The sequence below is a fragment of the Chrysoperla carnea genome, chromosome X, assembly GCF_905475395.1.
Source record: "Chrysoperla carnea chromosome X, inChrCarn1.1, whole genome shotgun sequence".
Classification (NCBI taxonomy): domain Eukaryota; kingdom Metazoa; phylum Arthropoda; class Insecta; order Neuroptera; family Chrysopidae; genus Chrysoperla; species Chrysoperla carnea.
This window is the reverse complement of record NC_058342.1, coordinates 21958797-21979841: the sequence shown is the minus strand read 5'-3', so window position 1 is coordinate 21979841 and position 21045 is coordinate 21958797. Positions and strand designations below refer to the sequence as shown.

The 21045-nt window shown below is 30.3% G+C and overlaps 2 protein-coding genes across 2 annotated transcripts; both read left to right on the top strand.

The window, feature by feature from the left end:
- The first annotated feature begins 383 nt into the window (after positions 1-383).
- LOC123303009 lies at positions 384-9679 on the top strand. Its single transcript, XM_044886103.1, has 4 exons — positions 384-423; positions 909-1018; positions 7198-7341; positions 9662-9679. Exons 1-4 carry the CDS (start codon positions 384-386, stop codon positions 9677-9679), a joined length of 312 nt encoding a protein of 103 aa, XP_044742038.1.
- Positions 9680-11051: 1372 nt separating this feature from the next.
- LOC123302257 lies at positions 11052-12183 on the top strand. Its single transcript, XM_044885114.1, has 3 exons — positions 11052-11275; positions 11476-11681; positions 11956-12183. The coding sequence occupies exons 2-3, from the start codon at positions 11534-11536 to the stop codon at positions 12180-12182; spliced, it is 375 nt and encodes a 124-aa protein (XP_044741049.1). The 5' UTR covers positions 11052-11275; positions 11476-11533; the 3' UTR covers position 12183.
- Positions 12184-21045: the final 8862 nt, after the last annotated feature.

Genomic DNA, 21045 nt, shown 5'->3' with positions numbered 1-21045 from the left:
TTTCTGCATATTCAAACACAGCTCTCTTCAATGAATTTGGTGTCAATCCATAAAATAACTTACTTAAAAGCAGAATATGATCTTTTATTTCTGCTTCTTGTTGTGCTGTAAAAACTGGCTTTCTACCCATTTTGTTAAAAATGATAGAACGAGAGTTGCCTGCTTTCTTCACATAATCTGATAGTGTCATTACGGGAATATTATATAAAGTAGCCGTTTTTCTCAATTTAGCTCCATCTTGTATAGCCTTCACAGCTTGTTTCATTTTTCGTGGTGACCAACTACATTTTTTATTTGGAGCCATCTAAAAAATTAAAAAACCATGTAATACAATTAATTAACAACATATTATAACACCTATTCATTAATAAAAATTTAATAACATGTCATATAAATCAACGCTAATACAAGCTGTTATTGCGGGTAATACCGTACAGTGTACGGTAATTCCCGAAACCGAATTCAAATTTCAAGAATGAGAACTTACCTAAAAAAAATTCAAATAAAGTGATTCTTTGACCATAATCTTATTAAAAAGAGATTTATAGTCCGAAATATAATAATTTCAATATAAAATTTAATAAAAATAGGTACTTACATCTTATTTTCTTATGTTAAAAACTTGTAAAAACCAGCAACAAATCACATAACATGTGTTCATAGCAAAATGATTACGCTTAATAACACAGTAACTTAATAGGTTACACTAAGACTACTGTGCTAATGATTGAAACCAACAAAACGCGCGCAGCTCTATTCTTTCAGTATAAACAGCGATGTACGGAATTAGCCGCTGTACGGTATTAGCCTTCGCTCCCCTAATGGTAAATTGTGAATCGCTTTAATTGAATTGTGATTCTACAAATTTTATTTAAAACAAATATGTAATGTATTTTATATTTATCAAGGGTGTGCTAGTCAACGTAACCTGTCTCCTTCACCATCAGATGATTCATCTGTATTTGATGACAATGATAAAGATCCTACATTTGATTTATCATACTCATATCAGTCAGAGGTAATACTTTTTTTATTCATTATTTTATTTATACAAAGACCATAGTTAATACTAGACAAAAAGTACAAATCTGATACTAGAAAAAAGATGGAAAAAAATTTTTTTCAGTCAAATAGAGAACAATTTGGCTGTATTTATTTTTCTAACAACTTTATTAAAATCAATTTATTTAAAAGAACTTTGTTATTTGTAAATGTCCAATTGTGTGAATTCTAAATTAGCCCAGTCATATTAGGGCTTTCACCTCGGAATGAAAGATAATAAGCTGCAAATTGGTATGAACCTTTGTTTTGTCATTCTAAATGTTGTCTCAAAAGTCACAATCGTTATCGTGTCCGCGTCTCAAGATATTCAAGGTCAAAGGTCACAAAAATCGGTTTTTCGCGAATATCTGGCTTCCTATCGGTTAAATGAGATTTGCATTTATTATAAAAGTTGTAGGCTATAAAATTCCCTACAACTTTTGTTTAAACTTTTTTTTCATACGACCAACCGTTTTGAAGGTAGAGCGCGAAGAGTGCACATCGTACAGTCATGTACGGCCTAATGCAAGGTCAAGCGTGAGTTATGGTTATCAGTACGTTATAAAGTCAATTATTTACTTGGAAATTATAAATATTAAACAATGCCTATTATTTATGTACTAACTATTAATTATTTATATTTAATTAAAGTAAGTAACTTGATTATTTATATATAATTATTCATATTTAACTATTTAAGTATAAAATATTATTAATTCTGGATTATATATTTTAGTTTTATTTTAAGTTAAAATGATAGTAAGAGTATATATTTTACACATATTTTTATTTATTATTAAATACGGCATAATATACATTTATCAAAATGTGAGTTCAAATATCAAAAGTATCTTTGTTGATTTTAATTGTAATGAAATTGGAAATGGAAGCTAATTATCTTCTTCTTGTTCGTCGTCTTCTTCTTCTTGTCGCTCAAAAATGTTCAATTCATTGTCATCATCCTCATTATCTGTCATGTTCATCTCCAAACCTTCCAGAATATCGGGATCATATGTATTTTCTTCATCGGGATTACTTGGATACAGTGAAGCATTGAGGCAAGCTTGTCCGTTGCACTGGCCGCAAGCTAAAGAACATTGTAGCCCTGATTTTCTGCATCCACAGCGGGAACCACAACCATTTTTGCAATTGCAAAATATTACGTTTAGTAGTTCGGCTGGTGCTGGAGGTAATAACGTTCGTATGGGCTCCAGGATTTCATTTTCAAGCATCCAGCCCCATTCTTGAGGTTCTAAGTCCTTCCCTAACCACGTTTGAATCTGGTAGTAGACACGTTTTATGTGTTGATGAGCTGCTACACTTGTTGGTGGAAGTGTTGACAGTTGTACAGGTTTATTTAGTTTTGTAAATTTGATGAATTGCGTGTAGCGGAAATGATCAATGTTGTCCTCAGATTTTGGAGCATTATATAATGCCAACAAGATGCGCACTCCATTTTCTAATAATGTTTGTTTTGGGCAGTTTTCTTGTTGAAATACTTCCACCATTTTATCTAAATCAGGAATTTTTTCCAATGCTCTAGTAACAGTTTTTTTTCCTTTTTTAAATAGCGCAGAAGTCGTGTCACAGCCACTGAATGCGTGTAAAAATAAAATGTGCTTTTTAGTACGAGGATATTGGTCAAAACTTTTAGTAGAATATATTTGTGTTTTGACATTGCCTTTGCCAACTTTTTTCAAAAAAATTTCCTGATGATGTGACTGAGTACGTCCAATTAAAATAACGAGCAAATCGATATCTTCTCCTATGATGACAGCAGTCTTTTGATGTTCTGATAAGGCAATAGCTGTGTCAATGATGAGAACATCAGCATCATCTCTGGCTTGTTTTGTTGTGATATTAACAGTTTTAAATTTTTCAACAAGCATGTCGATAAATTTTTTTTTATTAGACCGATTTGATAAAAATTTTTCTTGACTGATTGGCACAACCATTGTTTCGTCAAAACAAACTTCATATGATTTTGAAAGTGCAGCAGTTCTTCTTTGTTGTTCCAGTGCTTTAATATTTTTACTATAGTCCGAATATCCGTCAAATACAACAACAATTGCTGAGCCATAATGTGTTTGTAAATATTTAATGTACTTATTTAAAATAATAGAGAAAGTATCGTCTTTGCTCCATACGACGCGATGCAGAAGAAATCCACCATCGATGATGTATGTTACATTATTTTCATCAAGATCGATAACGACAGGCATCATATTGTCATATAATGTTGCTTTCGTGGTTTTTCTCATGCCATTACTATCAAATAAAGATGTCGGATACGGGCTTAGTTCATACTGAAGATATTCTTGTAAATTACTTTCAAATTTTTTGCTTACAGTTATTCTCTGGAAAAGTAACATTGGATCTATAGAAACTTTACAATCATTAATTTTGACAGATTTGTTAATGGCTGAAAGCGGTAAAACCTTATCGACGCGTTTTAACTTTATTTCGTTGAAGTTCAAACCAGTTATCTTTACCATAGATTGCAATCCGATTTCATGGGCTCGGTGACAATTAATTTGGTCATTTCCAACGATTCCTGAAGCTAAGGATACCAACTGATTCGTATTTGGAAAGGGATTATGAAGCGTAAACCAACCAACCAGTTCATTTACATCAGTATCATCCCTTTTTATTCGTGAATCTCTAGCATCAACATGTTGGTCCACAGAATCGAAAGAAATGTTACAAAACCGTTCAATTTCTTCACAAATTGTATTCGTGGCATACATAGCATATACCCACTTACATAGAACACTTTCTTGTGTACTTCGGCCTCGAGATACTCCTCCTTCTGTCTTCATAGATTTCATCAGACTTTGCTCGATTACCATGTCTGTCCATGTACCAGAATTGAATTTTTCTGTTCGTTTTACAGTAAAGAATCCGTTTTTAAAGTTCTCAAAAGCCTGTTGATCCATTGTCTCCTCAAGTTTTAACATATCTTGAAGATACAAATGAGCTGATTTCGCATATAGGAAATGACCACCAGCATGAAAATAGGGCAGCATTTTTCGCACTGCATCCAAATGTTCTTGAAAAAGTCCCAGCCTTTCAGCGCGAATGAAATCTAGGGCTATTGATACCATTTCAAAATATTGCACCCATAACTGTGCCGTGGGACCTCGAGCTTTTAATTCTTTTAGTTTATCCTGAAATTGATCAATTAACGAGTTGGAGCTGCTCGTACATCCTTCAACATCTTCGTAGGAAACATCGCGACTAGTTATCTGTTCAATTAACTCATCTAACACACAATTTTCAATTTTCATCTCTTCAAAAATCTTTATTGATAATGCAAGTCGTAATAATATATGGCCTCTGATACTTCTTGCATAAGCGTGACCATTCAACATTTTGTCGACCGAATTTGTAGCATATATTTTACTTAAAGCTTCCTTGAGACCACTACCGTCCATTACATGTCCTATGCATCCAAGAAAAGACATGAGCATATGAAATCCTCCAAGTTTGACAACTGTTTTAGACAAGTCTGAGTTTGCATCTGACGCAGCAACCATTTCACGTGCTTTTGAGTACAGGGGCTGATCAAATGTAATTATGCACGTTTTTTGTTGATGTGACTTGGCAATATTTATAGCACTATGTAAAGTTGTATAAATTGTGTCTAAATTACTGGCAGGATGATCAATGAAAGGTAGAAATATAACCTGAGAATTTGAAAAATTTTGATTATTTTTCGTAAGTTGTTGAAGATAGCCATTCCACCCTGGCAACGGTGAAAGATTCTTCCATTTTCCGTATAACCACAACAAATCAACTGCATTAAATTTTTTTTCAATCAGTACTTGATCATCATGTAGATTTTGGACTTGAATCTTGCTGTACCCAGGTACAACTGGCTTTTCATATGCTAAAAGAGATACATGTGATATTGCTGCTAACTCTTTTGCACTCGGTTTAGTTGTACATTTTTTTATGCGATCATCATAAATTACAGCATCTTTCGGAGTAATTATTTTTATCATTCCCATAACGTGAAGAGTATTATTACCGTCAAGAGTACTGACATTAATATCTGCATTGTCTCCAACATATTGTACCAACGCACCAGACTCTGATGGTAAAATACGAGGTTGTGGATGGTAAACTGATGAAACTTCATACTGTATGGTATTACTATATGATGCAGCAAATCCTAAAGATGATAAAACATCCAACAATTTTTTAGACCCATATCTTCTGTGAAGAAATACGGAAAGGCCCAACAGTAGCTGTGATGAAAATGAACGTTCTCGTATCGAAGCCATTATTGCGTGGCTAATAGATGTGCATTTCGTTTTTAAATGATCTACTTGTCCTTTTCTATTTTTTAATATCATTTCTTCCAAAAAATGTGATAATGTTTTTGGTATTTCTTCATTAATACAATCTAGCATTTTATTCGGAGGTGGATACGTTTTTGTTTCAACTACAGATGATCTGATGTCTTCCCTAATAATAGCCGCAGCAGCTTCTACAATCCGTAGACGTTCTTCTACAGGAGTACTTTTTTTATTTTCGTACCAAGCTTTTGATAATACGTTAAGCTGTGTATCACGGAAAGATATAATTGTAAATGATCCAATTTTTTTTGTGATTATTATATCAGTTAAATACTTTTGTTGTAATTTTGTAATAATTGTCTTATCGTCAGGTATGTATTCCGTAGGGACATCTTTAAGTTCTTTCAAAGTAAATTGAGAATCTTCATTATTTTCTATATAACAAAAAATCTCCTTCATTGCTTGAGTGACTTGATCATCTTGGCGAGGCATTTTATCTGCAGATGGTACTCGGGTTAAAAAGTTGGTATAGCAAATAGTATGATACTTTGCTTCAGCAGCGATCAAATCATACTCGTAATATATACGTTCCTTTACTAATTCTCCTAAGGAATCGTTTCGTTCTTCTGCTCTCTTAATTACGTTGTCTTTGAATGCAAGAGTACTTACATTACTTATTGTCCGTCTATACTTTAATTTTTTTTTCTTTTCTGCTATTTCATCAGCTTCTTGGCCACAAAATAAGCATAACTTTCCAAAATCAAAGACTTCATTTCGTTTTTTGCGAGGTGCACTTGACGTTGAAGGTTCACTCTCATCTGTGCGTCGTTTTGATGCAATAATAACATTTTTACTCGTGTACACTTTTCGACACTCGGAATGCACATTTACAGAACTTAAAGTATTTAAATAGTCTATATGTCCATCATTTCTTTCAATACTTGCAGTTTTTAAAGTTTTTAAACCACGTACGACATTCACAGAAACACCTTCTGAAAGTTTCTTATCACATATAAAACACAAATCAGCCATAGCTCTTAAAACCGTACGTCCGTAGTTGCAACGGTACAATTTCAAACTAACGAATAATCTTGACTCATACAAAGTGGAGAGAGTGGCCTTGAATACTATAGAACATCTGTCCCGGCAATGAATAGAAATGGGCATAGGGTAGGGACAAGTATTTCCAGGTATATAAGTATTGAGAAATTTACGCGTTTTAAAGAAAAGATATATAATGTCGTGTTAACTTAAAATAAAACTAAAATATATAATCCAGAATTAATAATATTTTATACTTAAATAGTTAAATATGAATAATTATATATAAATAATCAAGTTACTTACTTTAATTAAATATAAATAATTAATAGTTAGTACATAAATAATAGGCATTGTTTAATAATTATAATTTCCAAGTAAATAATTGACTTTATAACGTACTGATAACCATAACTCACGCTTGACCTTGCATTAGGCCGTATATGACTGTACGATGTGCACTCTTCGCGCTCTACCTTCAAAACGGTTGGTCGTATGAAAAAAAAGTTTAAACAAAAGTTGTAGGGAATTTTATAGCCTACAACTTTTATAATAAATGCAAATCTCATTTAACCGATAGGAAGCCAGATATTCGCGAAAAACCGATTTTTGTGACCTTTGACCTTGAATATCTTGAGACGCGGACACGATAACGATTGTGACTTTTGAGACAACATTTAGAATGACAAAACAAAGGTTCATACCAATTTGCAGCTTATTATCTTTCATTCCGAGGTTGACCCCTTTTTTTACCTAATATGACTGGGCTAAATTGTGTATTTATATAAGATAATGATAATAATATTTTTTTCAGCACACTGAAAGTTCTGATTCAGATGCACCCATGGATGTAGAAGATACAGTGATCGAAAATATCGATGATTCCAATAAAGAAAATACAATGTCACAGAATTTATCACCAAATGATGAAACTCAAAATGTTCAAAGAACAAAAAAGGTATGTTTATTAAAAGAGATTATCCTAATTAAATAAATAAACGACTAATATTGACATTAGACTTTTTTTTTTCTTTTTTTAATAATACTCAATTTCTAAGAGCATTATTTATATTTTATAATTAATATTTTTGCTGAGTTAGATGATATAATGATATTTTATTGATTTTTAAAATAAAAAAGAGTTTGAAATTTAATAAGTATAAAAAGAACAACTTTTAAATTCGTAATTAAATAAATTGAAATTAAAAAGACAATTAAATTTTTAATTCAATTTGTTATAGTTTGTCAATAATTTTTAACGACTATGCTTTAATTTTTGTCTTTAAGTTTTCTTACATCAAAACATCGACAATTGAGTTTTTCTCCAAATTAATTTCCTGTTGAATCAGAATTCCCTCGAAATGAAGTTAAGAATTTTTATCTCAATCTTAGATTGTTATACAATCAGAATGCATACCGTTTCATTCATAAATTTGTTTTTTTAAAGATTACATGTTTTGATCATTTTCAAATCCTTTTATCATTGACTTATACATATGATTTAAATTTTTTGTTCTATCAATTAGATATTTTTAAGAAATTTTAGATTTCTTATAATTCTTAAAAAATTAATTTTTTTTATCATCGAACTGTAAAAGATACATTGAGAATATTAATTACATATTATCAATTGCTATCTAAAAAAAGTTTTCTTTAAGAATCTTGCTCAGTTAAAAAAATTAATGGTAGTTTATTAAAAAGCTGTATATACATTTGAAAATTTAATAGTTTCAGCTATCTACTTACATGAAGAATAAGCGTTCAGGAAAGAAAAAAACAAACTGTAAATTCTGTCAATCACAAGTTACAAATTTCGAACGTCATCTCACAAGGCATCATTCTGATTCTAAAGAAGTCAAAGATTTTTTAAGTCATCCTAAAAAAAGTCCAGAGAGGAAGAATATAATTAAGCTCATACGAAACGATGGGAACTTTAACGAATATTTAAAAGGTAACGTCATGCCCATTTATCGAAAAAAAAATGAGCCCAATCATCAGTACTATCCTTGCGGATATTGTAAAGGATTGTACAAGAAACATTTTTTGTATCGACATTATAAGAACTGCCCAGCTGCTGAAGTTCATAATAATTTTCAAAGAGTTAAACACATAGCAGCCTCTCAAACTCTCGTGGCCTGTGCACTTGATGCAAGCAATACTTTAGACAAATTATGTGTAAAGAAAGAAGTTTTTTCAAGAATGAAAGCTGATGAGATTTCTATGACGGCCAAAACGGATGTATTGATTTATCGTTATGGTGAACGTTACCTAAAAAAACATAAGAAGAAGCAAATGTTTACCCCATGCTCCAATAAAATGAGAGAGCTGGCAAGACTCCTCATAGAACTCCGAAAAATCCAAAACGATAAAAATTTCACATTATCCGACGCCATAGAACCATCCATGTTCACGAAAGTAGTGGAATGTGCTAAGAAAGTAGGTGGATTTAATGTACAAACAAAAACTTTTGACGCCCCTAGTTTATCAGCTCACCTCGGAACAACTCTTCAAACAGTTTGCGATGAAATGATTTTTCTAATTGAAACAGGAGATCAATCTGTGACTTTCAGTGACCCTGAAGCGAAGTGTAAAGCAGTAAAAAAATTCAAAAATTTAATTGTTACTCAATGGACAACTGAAATCAGCAGTTTGGCACACAAGGACTTAAACGAAAAAAAATGGAATAAACCTATTATATTACCATTAACAAAAGACGTCATAGAATTCAAGAATCGGTCATTTTGTCACAGTGTTTGAAAATGACTAATTTGATAAAAGGGATATAAAGAGTGCAATTACTGCTCGTAAGATATTATTTATGTTTTTATGTTAATAATTTTTAATTTATTGTTTTAAAAAAAGTTAATATAAGTTGCAAGTTTTTGTCATAATCAAACAAAAAAGTAGTATTATCGTCCATTGAACAGCGTGCAATAATTGCTCGTAAAGTATTATGTAACTTTTATGTTACTAATTAATAATTTATTTATTTATGATAATTAGGAATGAATAAAATTAAAGCGATGGTAAATAGATTTAAAAAATATTAATATAAGCTTCAAAAGTTTGTAAAACCAAACAAAAAAATTAATATTCAAAAACAGCGCACAATAAGCGCTCCTAAAAAAAGATTTTATAATTTAAAAAATGTAAAAAAAAAAAAAACTTTGTAAAAATAAATAGAAAAAATTAAAATTTGTTTTTTCTTATTTCTTCAAATTTATTACCTTAAACGTTTGAACTGCGATTGATTATATTTATATTTGAAAATATTTCAGTTATCGTTGTCATTATAAGTTCGTCATGTGAAACTTAAATATCCAGTAACAAATTATTTTGTCAGTGTTGAAAATGATTTGTAACTGGATATTTAAGTTTCACTTGACGAATTTATAATGACAACGATAACTGAAATAATAATTATAATGTAATTCGCAAAAAATTTTAATAAATATAGAAAATAAGTCAGAAAATAAATTTTTTTGACATTTTTATGAAATACTTTTTTTAAGTATTAAAAACTCTTACTAATTATTCTTGTGACATTTTTATAAAATACTTTTTTAAGTATTAAAAACACTAATTCTTTTTATAGCCTATAAATTTACCATTGAAAGTTTTAAAAAGTCGGAATAATTCTTTTTACAGCCTCAAAAAATTATTCAAAACTTTTTTTAAGTATTAAAAACTCTGAAAACCGACAGAGACCGAAAAGATGGAAAAATACCTACTTTTTACGTCTTATTAGATCTTATTCAGAGTTTATAAGACTTTTTCAGAGTTTGTAAGAGAAAGTAAAACTTTAAGAACTCTTATTTAAACTTTGTAACAGTTTATTTTTTCCATAAGGGTGGTCATCAAAATTTTGCAAGCAGGTTTTAAATTATATTCCACAAATTTTGCAGCCGAAAACTTTTAGAAAATTACACTGCAAAGAAGCCAGTTGCGGGAAAACATGTTATGTGTGAAACGTAGTTTTATAAATGTGCATGTTGTAAGTATTTTGATGGTAATTTTTGACATTACTTAATTTTGATATTAAAAGTCGTGGTATGTATATGAAATGCCAATGTCAATTTTTTTATTCATTTTCTACCTTACTATACCAAATCAACTATTTGGTAACCCAACAAATTTTAATTTTTTTCTTGATTTCAATAGCTAGCAGTTTTTATAGCATGAACCATTAATTTCAATTTTTATAGAATTTCATTCAATATTTATAAAACAATTAATAGCGGTGGTTATTTCATGAAAAAATTTTTTAATGTTATTTATATATTTGTATTGCCTTGCTTTTATCTTCAAAATTTTCGTTCATGATATTGAATTAGAAAGTCAATTTTTTATTTATATGTAAAATTAATTTTTATTAAAAAACATTTATGATATGTTGATAATATTAATGAAAATACAATACTTTTTATTACAGCTAAATTGAAGGAGGTATTCAAAAGTAAAAAGCAGCCACCAATAACTGATACCAACTTTTATAAAAGTCTTGAGGCTGTATTCAATAGCGCGAAAGATCGAGAAGGGCAACGGAATTTAAGGAGACAGAATTTAGAACAACCGCTAGAAAACAGTTTTACTCATTAATTATTCATTCAGATTATTAATAACGACAATTATTTAATTAATTATTTGATCCCGCCGCAATCGAATGGATATTATAATCCACAATCAATAGTTAGTTAATTCTATAGAAAATCAAGATAATTATTCTAGAGACCTGCATAACACAAATGAGTTTATCTTAAGCGCTCATTTTTACAAAATACAGCAAAAGTACGCGGTGACGGACATATGAAACCATCCCCATTTGTACCAACAATACAACCATGGAAAAACGTTCGTCATACAAATGCAAGAACAATTCCCAACTGCTACAGGTAAGAAAATGACATTGAAGAAAGAAATCGATTACTTAAAAGTCGACTTTTCTTTTTTCAATAATAAATCAATTTGGGAAGGAAAAAAGACATTACAGGTTTTAAAGAACTAACGGACGCAATAAATCTTTAGTCTGAAAATGTTCTATCTTCATTCTCGAATTTTACAGTTTGACCAACTTGTAAATTTTGTAACCTAGATGTGACGAATTTTGAACGTCATTTGGAGCGGAAACACAAAGACAATCAGGAAGAGAAATGATGAGTTACCCAAAAAAAAGCTTGAAGAGAAAAACTATTATTCGACTATTAAGAATCGCAGGACACGTCAATGAATATTTGAAAGGAAATGTCAAGCCTGTGTATCAAAAGAAAAGTGAGCCAGATACTAATAACGAAATCAAACGTAAGTAATAATAATACTAAATTTCAAATTATTTGAGATAAACTTCGATTGAAAAGATTAGTTATGATCTCGTAATGGCATGTCTCATAATAAAATTGATTTGAGAATTTCATTTTTTAAATCAAAGGTGCACTCATACAAAATAATTTTATATATAATACGAATACATTTAAAAATATGAAAAGTTATTGTTATTAAATAATCCAAAACTGTGTAAATTAGTAATAATGCCTTGAGTTTATTTGATATGAAAATAATGTTTTGTTTTTTTTAGCCAAGAATCAAACTGGTAGATCAACGTGGACAGCCGAAGAAATTGAAATAGTTAAAAATCATTTCAAAAATCATATTAGACAAAAACAGCCTCCTAAAAAAGCTGAGTGCGAGGAGCTTATAAATAAATATCCGAATTTACTAAAAAGTAAAGGCTGGGTTCGAATAAAAACCTATGTGTACAATGCCTATCGGCTAAAAAATAAACACATTCAGGTTAAATTTTGAAGAATAAAATAGACTCATCAAGGAATGAAATATAATATTACATTAAAAAAAAAAAAAAATCAAAATATCTAACACTATGTTTATTTTAACTTTTAAAAATGAAGAATTTGTTTAATTCATGCTCGAGTTATTATAGTTATTACTTCCGTAGTAATTAATTCGGGATAGTCTGTAGATTTTTCTTGATTTTTATTATAAATCATTTTTATTATAATTTCCAGTCAATTTTTCTTTGCTGCAATGTGAATTACATAAAAAGTTTCACTTTTGACGCTGTTAGTTTTGGACTGACATTTTTTGTATCTTCATTGACAATAACTGAGAATAAAAACAATATTAAAAAATTTTTAATATGAAATAATTTAATAGACATATACATATATATTACATATACATAAATATTCTTCTTTCGTAATTCCATAAATAAAGCAACACTAGTTACAACGACTTTCTCTGATGAACTGAGACTTACTTGCTCTTCTACGTACGTAAGATTGTACAAGTCTAAACTAGTCCTAAATTTTATATAAATAAATAACATCAATACTGCTTGACTCATATACAGAACATATATTGATTTTCCGCCTCTCTCACTCTGCTAGAGTAAATGGTAATAAGAAAGAGACAAGGAGTTTAACAGTTTTGTTAGCTCGACGAGTTAACTCTCATGACAAAACGCTAGTGTCCCATAAAAAGTTTTACTTTAAAAATTTACCATCAAATATATATTTCAATCACTAAATATATTACAAATTATATATTTTTTAAATTTTGTAATCATTTTATGTATGTGAATCGAATATTATCAGGGCTAATTTTTTGTACTTTGTTTTATTTAGTTAGTCAGCTGATGCATTAATATCCATGCTTATTTAAATAGTATTATTCACATAAAATCGAGATAAATGTTGTTCATACAGGTTAAATAGCATTTATAACTTTAATTAATGTGGCAAACATTTTCTATTCTATTTTTATGTCAACAGGTATAAAAATAAAAAAGTATGTAATTTCGATTTTTTTCAGAAATAAATGAGTGATATATAGGTTAACATTTTTTTGAAAACTCGTTCAATGACTTTGAGGACGAAGTAGCATATATATATATAAGTTATATATCCTAAATTCACTTAAACTATTAATTAGTATACTTATATAAAATATGTCAAGGACGTTATTAACAAATATGCAATGACGTATTTTATACACAACATTCATAAATAGCTTTCTAAAAACATCCTTATTAAATTGCATTCCAATCTAATGACGTATTTCACATACATCATTTATAAACAGCTTTCTAAAACACCCTTATCAAACTGCATTCCAATCTAGCGATACTTTCTAAAAACAAACCAAAATTTAGTATATAAGCCATCGTTAAATTGATAACGATTGTCTTTTTCATTACACAAGTTCGGCTTCTTGCACGCTTGATTGTAGCGAACTAGCGATAGAATTATAAGTTGTATAATTGTTATTGTATTTAAATTAAAATAAGTTTAACATTGTATTGTTGTTAAATTAAATAAAGTATTTTTTTTAATACATTCGAAATCTAAAATATAATTTATATATATATATATATATACTGGGTGTTCCAAACCACCCGTCCAGGCTGATTATTCTGAATAGTTTAAAAAAAAAATTGAAACGAAAAAACACGTATCAAATATTTTTTGAAACTATCTAACCATACCAAAAACACCCTCCACCCTCAACCCCTGTTAGGGGTAGGGGGTGTAACTTGAAAAAATCAAATGGAAACCCCTATTTTTTTCTGCAGATTTGGATTCTTCAGAAGAAAAGGCAAACATTTTGTCTAAGAAATTTTTCCCGATTTTCGGTAGATCGCGCTACAATCGACAAAAATCGTTCTTTTAGATTGTATTACGGTAACTAATAACGAGTTTCTTATGTTAAATTACCGTTTTGTATTTATAAAAACGCCGCTGACACTTGCTCGATCACCAGTAACATCAATTGTTAGAGCCCTCATCAAAAAATTATTTTGACATACTTCGACAATTATCGAATCAGCTAAGCCTAAATTGATACCTACATGTAGCTTATAAAATTTATCGATAGGTGCTAATATATTCTATTGTATTCCGGTAACTAATAACGAGTTTCTCATGTTAAGTTACCGTTTTGTATTTATAAGATAATTTTAAGTGATCCACTTTAGTTCCGAAAATAAAGTAGAAGATAATATACAAACATTTTTTTCTTTTCCCCAAAATATTTTTGTCGCAAAGTTATGAACGTATCAAATTTGAATCGAGTATAATGCAGCGACATTGCCCGAACAAATTGTACCATTCTCTCAGTTGTATGTCAGTTATAGTTAGTATAGTATCACAATAATAGTGAAATAAATATTATTAGGGGAAAGCAAATAGGATTCGTACAGAGGGAGCATGCGGACAGTAGTCATATCTACAATACTAAACGCGTTGAAACGTTCATTTTTGTGTATGTGACTCCCACAAATACGCATAGGTTACCCATGGGTCGGAGAGACAGTGTGACGACTGAACCATAGACTGAAATCTCGTATCCTTGTTACATTATAAAAATTTTTTAGATAAATTTAGTTCACATCAAGCTACCTGTAGCGCTGATTTAAACAAAAACAAAGAAAAAATATATATTGTACTCTATGTTATCGACTATAAATAGTTTTGTCTACTGTCATTATGTTTATTTACAAAATAATTTTTTATTTCTCACTTTTAATCTCTTATTAATCATTCATATAATAAAATATATTTATAGATCGAATTTGTTGACAAAAATGCCGATTTATATTATTGTAATTTAATCATTGTACCCACAACTCTTCATTTATTCTAAAAATCTTATATTATAATTTAAGATTTATAATTTAAGGTTTTTATGTTAAGAGGAATTGTCCAAAATTGAAAACAGTCGGTGCTATACCAGTTTGTGAATGGAGCCGCAAAAGGGCCACAAATAGTAAAGGCCATTAAAGAAATTATTTTGGCTGCACAAAATGCTGGATTTAATGTTGTCGGTACTATTTGTGACCAAGGGTCAAATAATATCAACGCGATCCATCGTTTACTAGAGGATACCCGGGGAAAATATTTGGCCCGAGGTGAGGAACTCAGGCATCAAGTTTTTGAAATTGGAGAATCAACAATAATTCCTCTCTTTGAAACTCCCCATCTCTTAAAAGAAATAAGAAATAATTTGATATCAAAAAATATTTTATTCCAGAAAGACGGTGAAAAAAAGTGGCGAAGTGGAACGATATCCTGAAAGCTTGGATATTGGACTCTCCAAGTGGCGATCTTAGAGTAATGCACAAGTTGACGAAGCATCATGTCAATCCAAAAATAAGTTGTGTCTTAGTGTTGCCTGAAGTCAAAAATAAGGCAATTGTGAAAAGTGTGAATTTATTCCGAGAACATATAATAGTACGTCGTGAACTCTCGGATAACTTTTGTTATTATAATACCGAGACTTATAATAAGTTAGAGGGGGCACCAAGATGGGCTCAACTAACGTTAAATGAGCACGCTACAGACAAACGTGACTATACGTATACTTTAGAGGAATTTAAACATGGACGTACACATGATGAATTATGGAATGCAACACAAAAAGAATTATATAAAACAGGAAAGATGCACGTGTATATGCGAATATATTGGGCCAAAAAAATATTAGAATGGACAGAAACACCAACACAAGCTTTGGAGTATGCATTATATTTAAACAATCATTATGCGCTAGATGGTAATGATCCAAATGCTTATGTTGGTTGTATGGCGTCGATTGCAGGTGTTCATGATAGGGGTTTTCGGAGTCGGGATGTCTTTGGCAAAATACGTTATATGAGTTATGATGGGTGTAAAAAAAAATTTAATACTAAATCGTATATTGCACGGTGGAATACTGTTGAAAGAAAACCGAAAAAAAAAAATTTACTGTTGTTTACTGAAAGTTTCTGTTTGTGCCCAAATTTTTAGTCGTTCAGTTGCGGCAGGAATCAATTTAATGGCCAAAAGTGGTAAGTTAAAGTTTATTTTATTAAAGATTCAAATTTTTAAAAATATTCTTAATTCTTCAGTAAATGGACAATAATTTTTAAAATTTGATTTTCTACATTCCATCACTAGCAAAGTGTGTAAGTGTTTGCGTAAAACTTTTATTGCCAATTAAGTGTAAATATAAAACAAGGCTTAAATGAGGTTTATTTTTCAGAATTCAATATTGGTGAAACGAAAATGGAGAGGCGCTACAGAAACGGTAGTTTTTTTAAAATTTATGGATGATGTGTTCGATAGCGTCAATGGTTGCGGACCTTTCAACGAAGGAGGAAAAAAACTCAAAACTCAGATAGATCTTAAGGAAGGGGATAGCTTACAAGTAAAATTTGGAGAGAGGCTATCCCCATTTTCAAAAGTATGGAATGCCTCGACTCGAGTGGAAGACGAAGGACACGCCCACCGACGAATAAATTAAAAGATCTTGGAATTGAGACGTTGGTTCCCAGGTTTTTGAACCAAGATCCCTTAGAGAATTTTTTCTTGAAAGTTCGTCAACGAGGAAGTCGGTGGTCGAAACCACCGTGCCATGCTTTTGGACCGTTTTACAAATCTCTTCTGGTCACTAACTTAGTAAACATTCTGTGGGAGGGAATTGTGAAGATGATGGGTCGGATTTGCTGATTCCATTGCAAACATTTATCCTACAGGTAAATAATAACTTTTGATTATTAACAATTATTGATAACTTTTGTTAAATTTATTTAAGAACTTGATTATGTTTCTACGTTTCTAAAAAATTATAGTTAGAATATTGTTATTTTTATCGATTTTAAAATTTTCTGAAAACAGTTACAAAAAATTACTTTTATTTTTTACTAATGGTTTTTTTTTTCTTATTAGAGTGAAAATCAGGAGAGAGGAGAAGCGGAGATTACAGCGGTTGAGATTCCATCTGAAGTTTTGAGTCATATTTTAAATGATTTAGAGAAAAATGCTATTGCTTATGTATTGGGGTATATTTTAAAAAACATTAAAATAAAAAAGTGTGAGGAGTGTAAATATAATGTGTTTTTGCAGCAGGAGGAGGATAAAGAATTTTTAAATTTTGTGCGCGAAAAAGAGTTTGGGAGGGGGGGGGGGGGGGGTTGCTACTAGGCTTAACTATATAAATAGTCAATTTTTATTAAATATGACTAAGGCTTATAATATTGCTAAATTTATTTTGAAAAATGACCCAAACAAAAAAACATTTGTTAAAAGTGATTACGAAAACGGTTTTTCAGAACGTAAAATTCAATTTCAAAGAATGCGAGCATTCTACGAAGTTGAAATTTAATATTGTACATAATTTTTGCAAGATGATTGTGTTCACTTATTTTAACGGATTTAATAGTATATTGGCCGGTAAAGAAATAGTAGTAGCTTGTATAAAATCGCGAAGAAGTTGCATGACCAGTACAAACATAAAAAGTAAATAATTAACTAATCTTTTATGTTTGGGTATTTTTCGGTTATTAGATATAGTGAGGATGTCCTAAAATCGTCCCATTTAAGGAGAATTGATAAAAAATGAGACCACTATATTAAAGACAATCTCTAATTTAAAATACATTGAATTTCTATCAATTTCTGGGAACAAACTACTCAAAAGAGAATTGTAAAAATGTAATCAAATTCGCCATACAAAATCTTGACATGAAAAAGGAGGACGCGTCGCGTGGTTTTTCCTCTACAAGTTTTTCCTCTACGAAAATTCTATTCAGTTCTCTTTTACAGAGATAATAAAATTTTTGAGGGAGAAGACAGTACTAATTTGATATTCACAAATGTCTTCAAAACTAAAATTTTTAATAAGCAAATGAAATTTTTTCGACAATATTTGCGACAAATGATTCTAATCTGACTCAAAAGATTTCATTTTCTGAAAAAACTATTATGAAAAATGGCTTAAAATACAAAATGTAATATATTGTATTGATCATTTTTACGAAAAACTTGCTAACAAAAATTTTTTTTTCTTTAATAATATTTTGTTAAAATATTTTGTTAGAAAATTAATGTAAATTTATTCATTGTAATGTATTTTTTATTTATATAATAAAATTATTTTATTTAAATTGGTATTTGTTTTTGTTTACATATAACATTTAAATAATATTAATATAAACAATTTAAAAGGAAATAATATGGAGTTTCTTGCTAAATTAATTTTAGTTCAACATCAAGACGTCTGTAGCGCACAATTTGAAAAATTAGTTCAGATTTCATTCTATCCGTTAGGTTATATATTCTATGGACTGAATTCAAAGTAGATGAAGATGCAATGAAATCTGCGAAGAAGGAGGTTTTAGATAGAACTTTATCAATTCGAAAATCTGCAGAAAAGTATGCCGCCAAACAAACTACACTTCAAAGTCGCTTGGCGAAGTTTAAAAGAAATGCAGACGCTCACATCCCAACGCGTGTTTTTACTTCTAAATTCACGTCAAATCAAGTACATATTCACTACCCAAGAAGAGTCACTTTTAAAAAAGTACATCACAGATTGCTCAAAAATGCACTTCGGATTGACGATTTTACAAACGAGAAAATTGGCATAAGAATTCGATAAAGCCAATAAACTACGTTATCCACTTAGCTGAGATCATAACAAAATGGCTGGTGAAGAATAGCTAGACAGTTTTCGCAGACGAAACGTAAATTTAAGATTAAGAAAACCAGAAAACACTAGTGTTGCAAGGTCTTATGGATTCAACAAGACTGCGGTAAATGATTTCTTCGAGAACCTAGAAAAGGTTTTGGCAAAATATTTTCACTGTTGATCGGATTTATAACTTCTTATACATGAGAACCCGAATAAACCTGAATACATTGCTAAACGTGTATTAATTTGGAGAACAAAATCAATCCTTAAAGACTTTTGTTACCAGCAACAACCACGCTACGTCTGCCAGCTTTTTTGCAGCTCTAAGCATTGGTACCACTTTATAATTAGGACGGACCATAAGAGCCTCGAATGGCTTAAAAATTGCAAGGATGTCACTTCAAAATTAGTTCGATGGAGATTAAAATTAGAAGAATACGATTACACAATCATATACAAACAAAAGTGGAAAAAAGAATTCTAACGCAGACACACTTTCTAGACCTGTGTTAGTAATTCAAGACCTAATAGCTGAAAAAACTTACGACAATTTTAAACGTTGATCTGAAAATATAACAGAGGCCACACAATATAACCAAACTAATTTACCTATAGAAGATTTAGATAACGTCATACTTCCCTTTTCGGTAGATAAATCCCAAAATAATAAATTTTTCGACTTCATTGAACCTATGTTAGATGCTATTGATCAATTTACTCTCAACCAAACAGAAAAAATTGACTTTAATGAGAAAAATTATTACATAATGCCATGTAAAAATTCTGCTCTCGAACAAATTACAGAAGAAAATTTATTTGATTCACTATATAGTTTATACCAATATCTGATATCTGTTACGAAACCACCAACTGTCTATATTTATGACATATCGCAACTCTCTGTTCTCATAACAGAAGAAAATTTGACTAAAATTTTAAATTACTTTTTTAACAAACTAGACATCAACGTTAATATCCTAAGAACAAGCACAATTGTTATAAGAGATCTAAACGAAAGAAAAACTTTAATCAAGCAGGCACATGACGATTTAGTTTCCGGCCACAAAGGTGTTCATAATACAATAAAGAAACTAAGACAAAGATATTTTTGGAAAACACTTTCAAAAGACGTTGAGGAATATATAAAAGCTTGTCCACAATGCCAAATAAATAAAGTGCCAAAATTTAAAAAACCTCCTATGGTGATCACTAAAACACCCACCTCTTTCAATGAAATGGTTTCTATGGATATAGTAGGTCCATTTGCGATCACACAGTCCGAAAACCGATATATCTTGACTATTCAAGATAATTTAACAAAATTTTTAAATTCATACCCGCTACCACAAAACACTGCTGAATTTACAGCTATTAAATTTTTAGATCACTGCACCAAATACGGATTTCCCCAAATCATATTGACAGATAACGGCAGTAACTTTGTAAATAAGCTGGCTAAAGAAATAAATAAGATCCTTGACATCAAACACAAACAGACTACCCAATATAACCCAGAAAGTAACGGAAGTATAGAACGAAGCCACCAAGAATTAAAAAATTATTTAAGAAATTATGTAAGTGAAAACCTTAACGATTGGGATCACTACATACAATTTGCGTGTTATGCTTATAACACTACAGAAAACAGAAATACTAAATTTACTCCATATGAGTTAGTGTTTGGAGAAAAAGCGAAACATTTAAAAGATAAAACCAATTTACCCACTTACAATCATCTTGCCACTGATGTAAAAACAAAGATAGCAAATATGAGAAAAATTGCAATAAAAAATTTAAACACCTCAAAAATGCAAAGCAAGACCCAATACGATAAAAATACTAAACCTAAAAAATTCGAAATCGGACAGAAAATACTCGTATACGATACCCATGCTCACAAGCACGACAAGGATAAAAAATTAAAAAGTTATTATCAAGGACCCTACGAAATAATTAAAACATATCCCGTAAAACACGTAGCTCTCATAAAAATGAAAAAATTTGAAAAATGGATACATTACAAATTCTTGAAACCTTTTGTTACAGATGATTCTAATATTAGCGACGACCCTGATCCTAGCGAACCAGGCCCTAGCACAAGTTCAGACTGATCAAATAAAAAACCCTACATACTTTAATCATCTAGGCGAAGCTAAAATCATTAACAATTACTTAGCCTTAATCCACGTATACAATATTA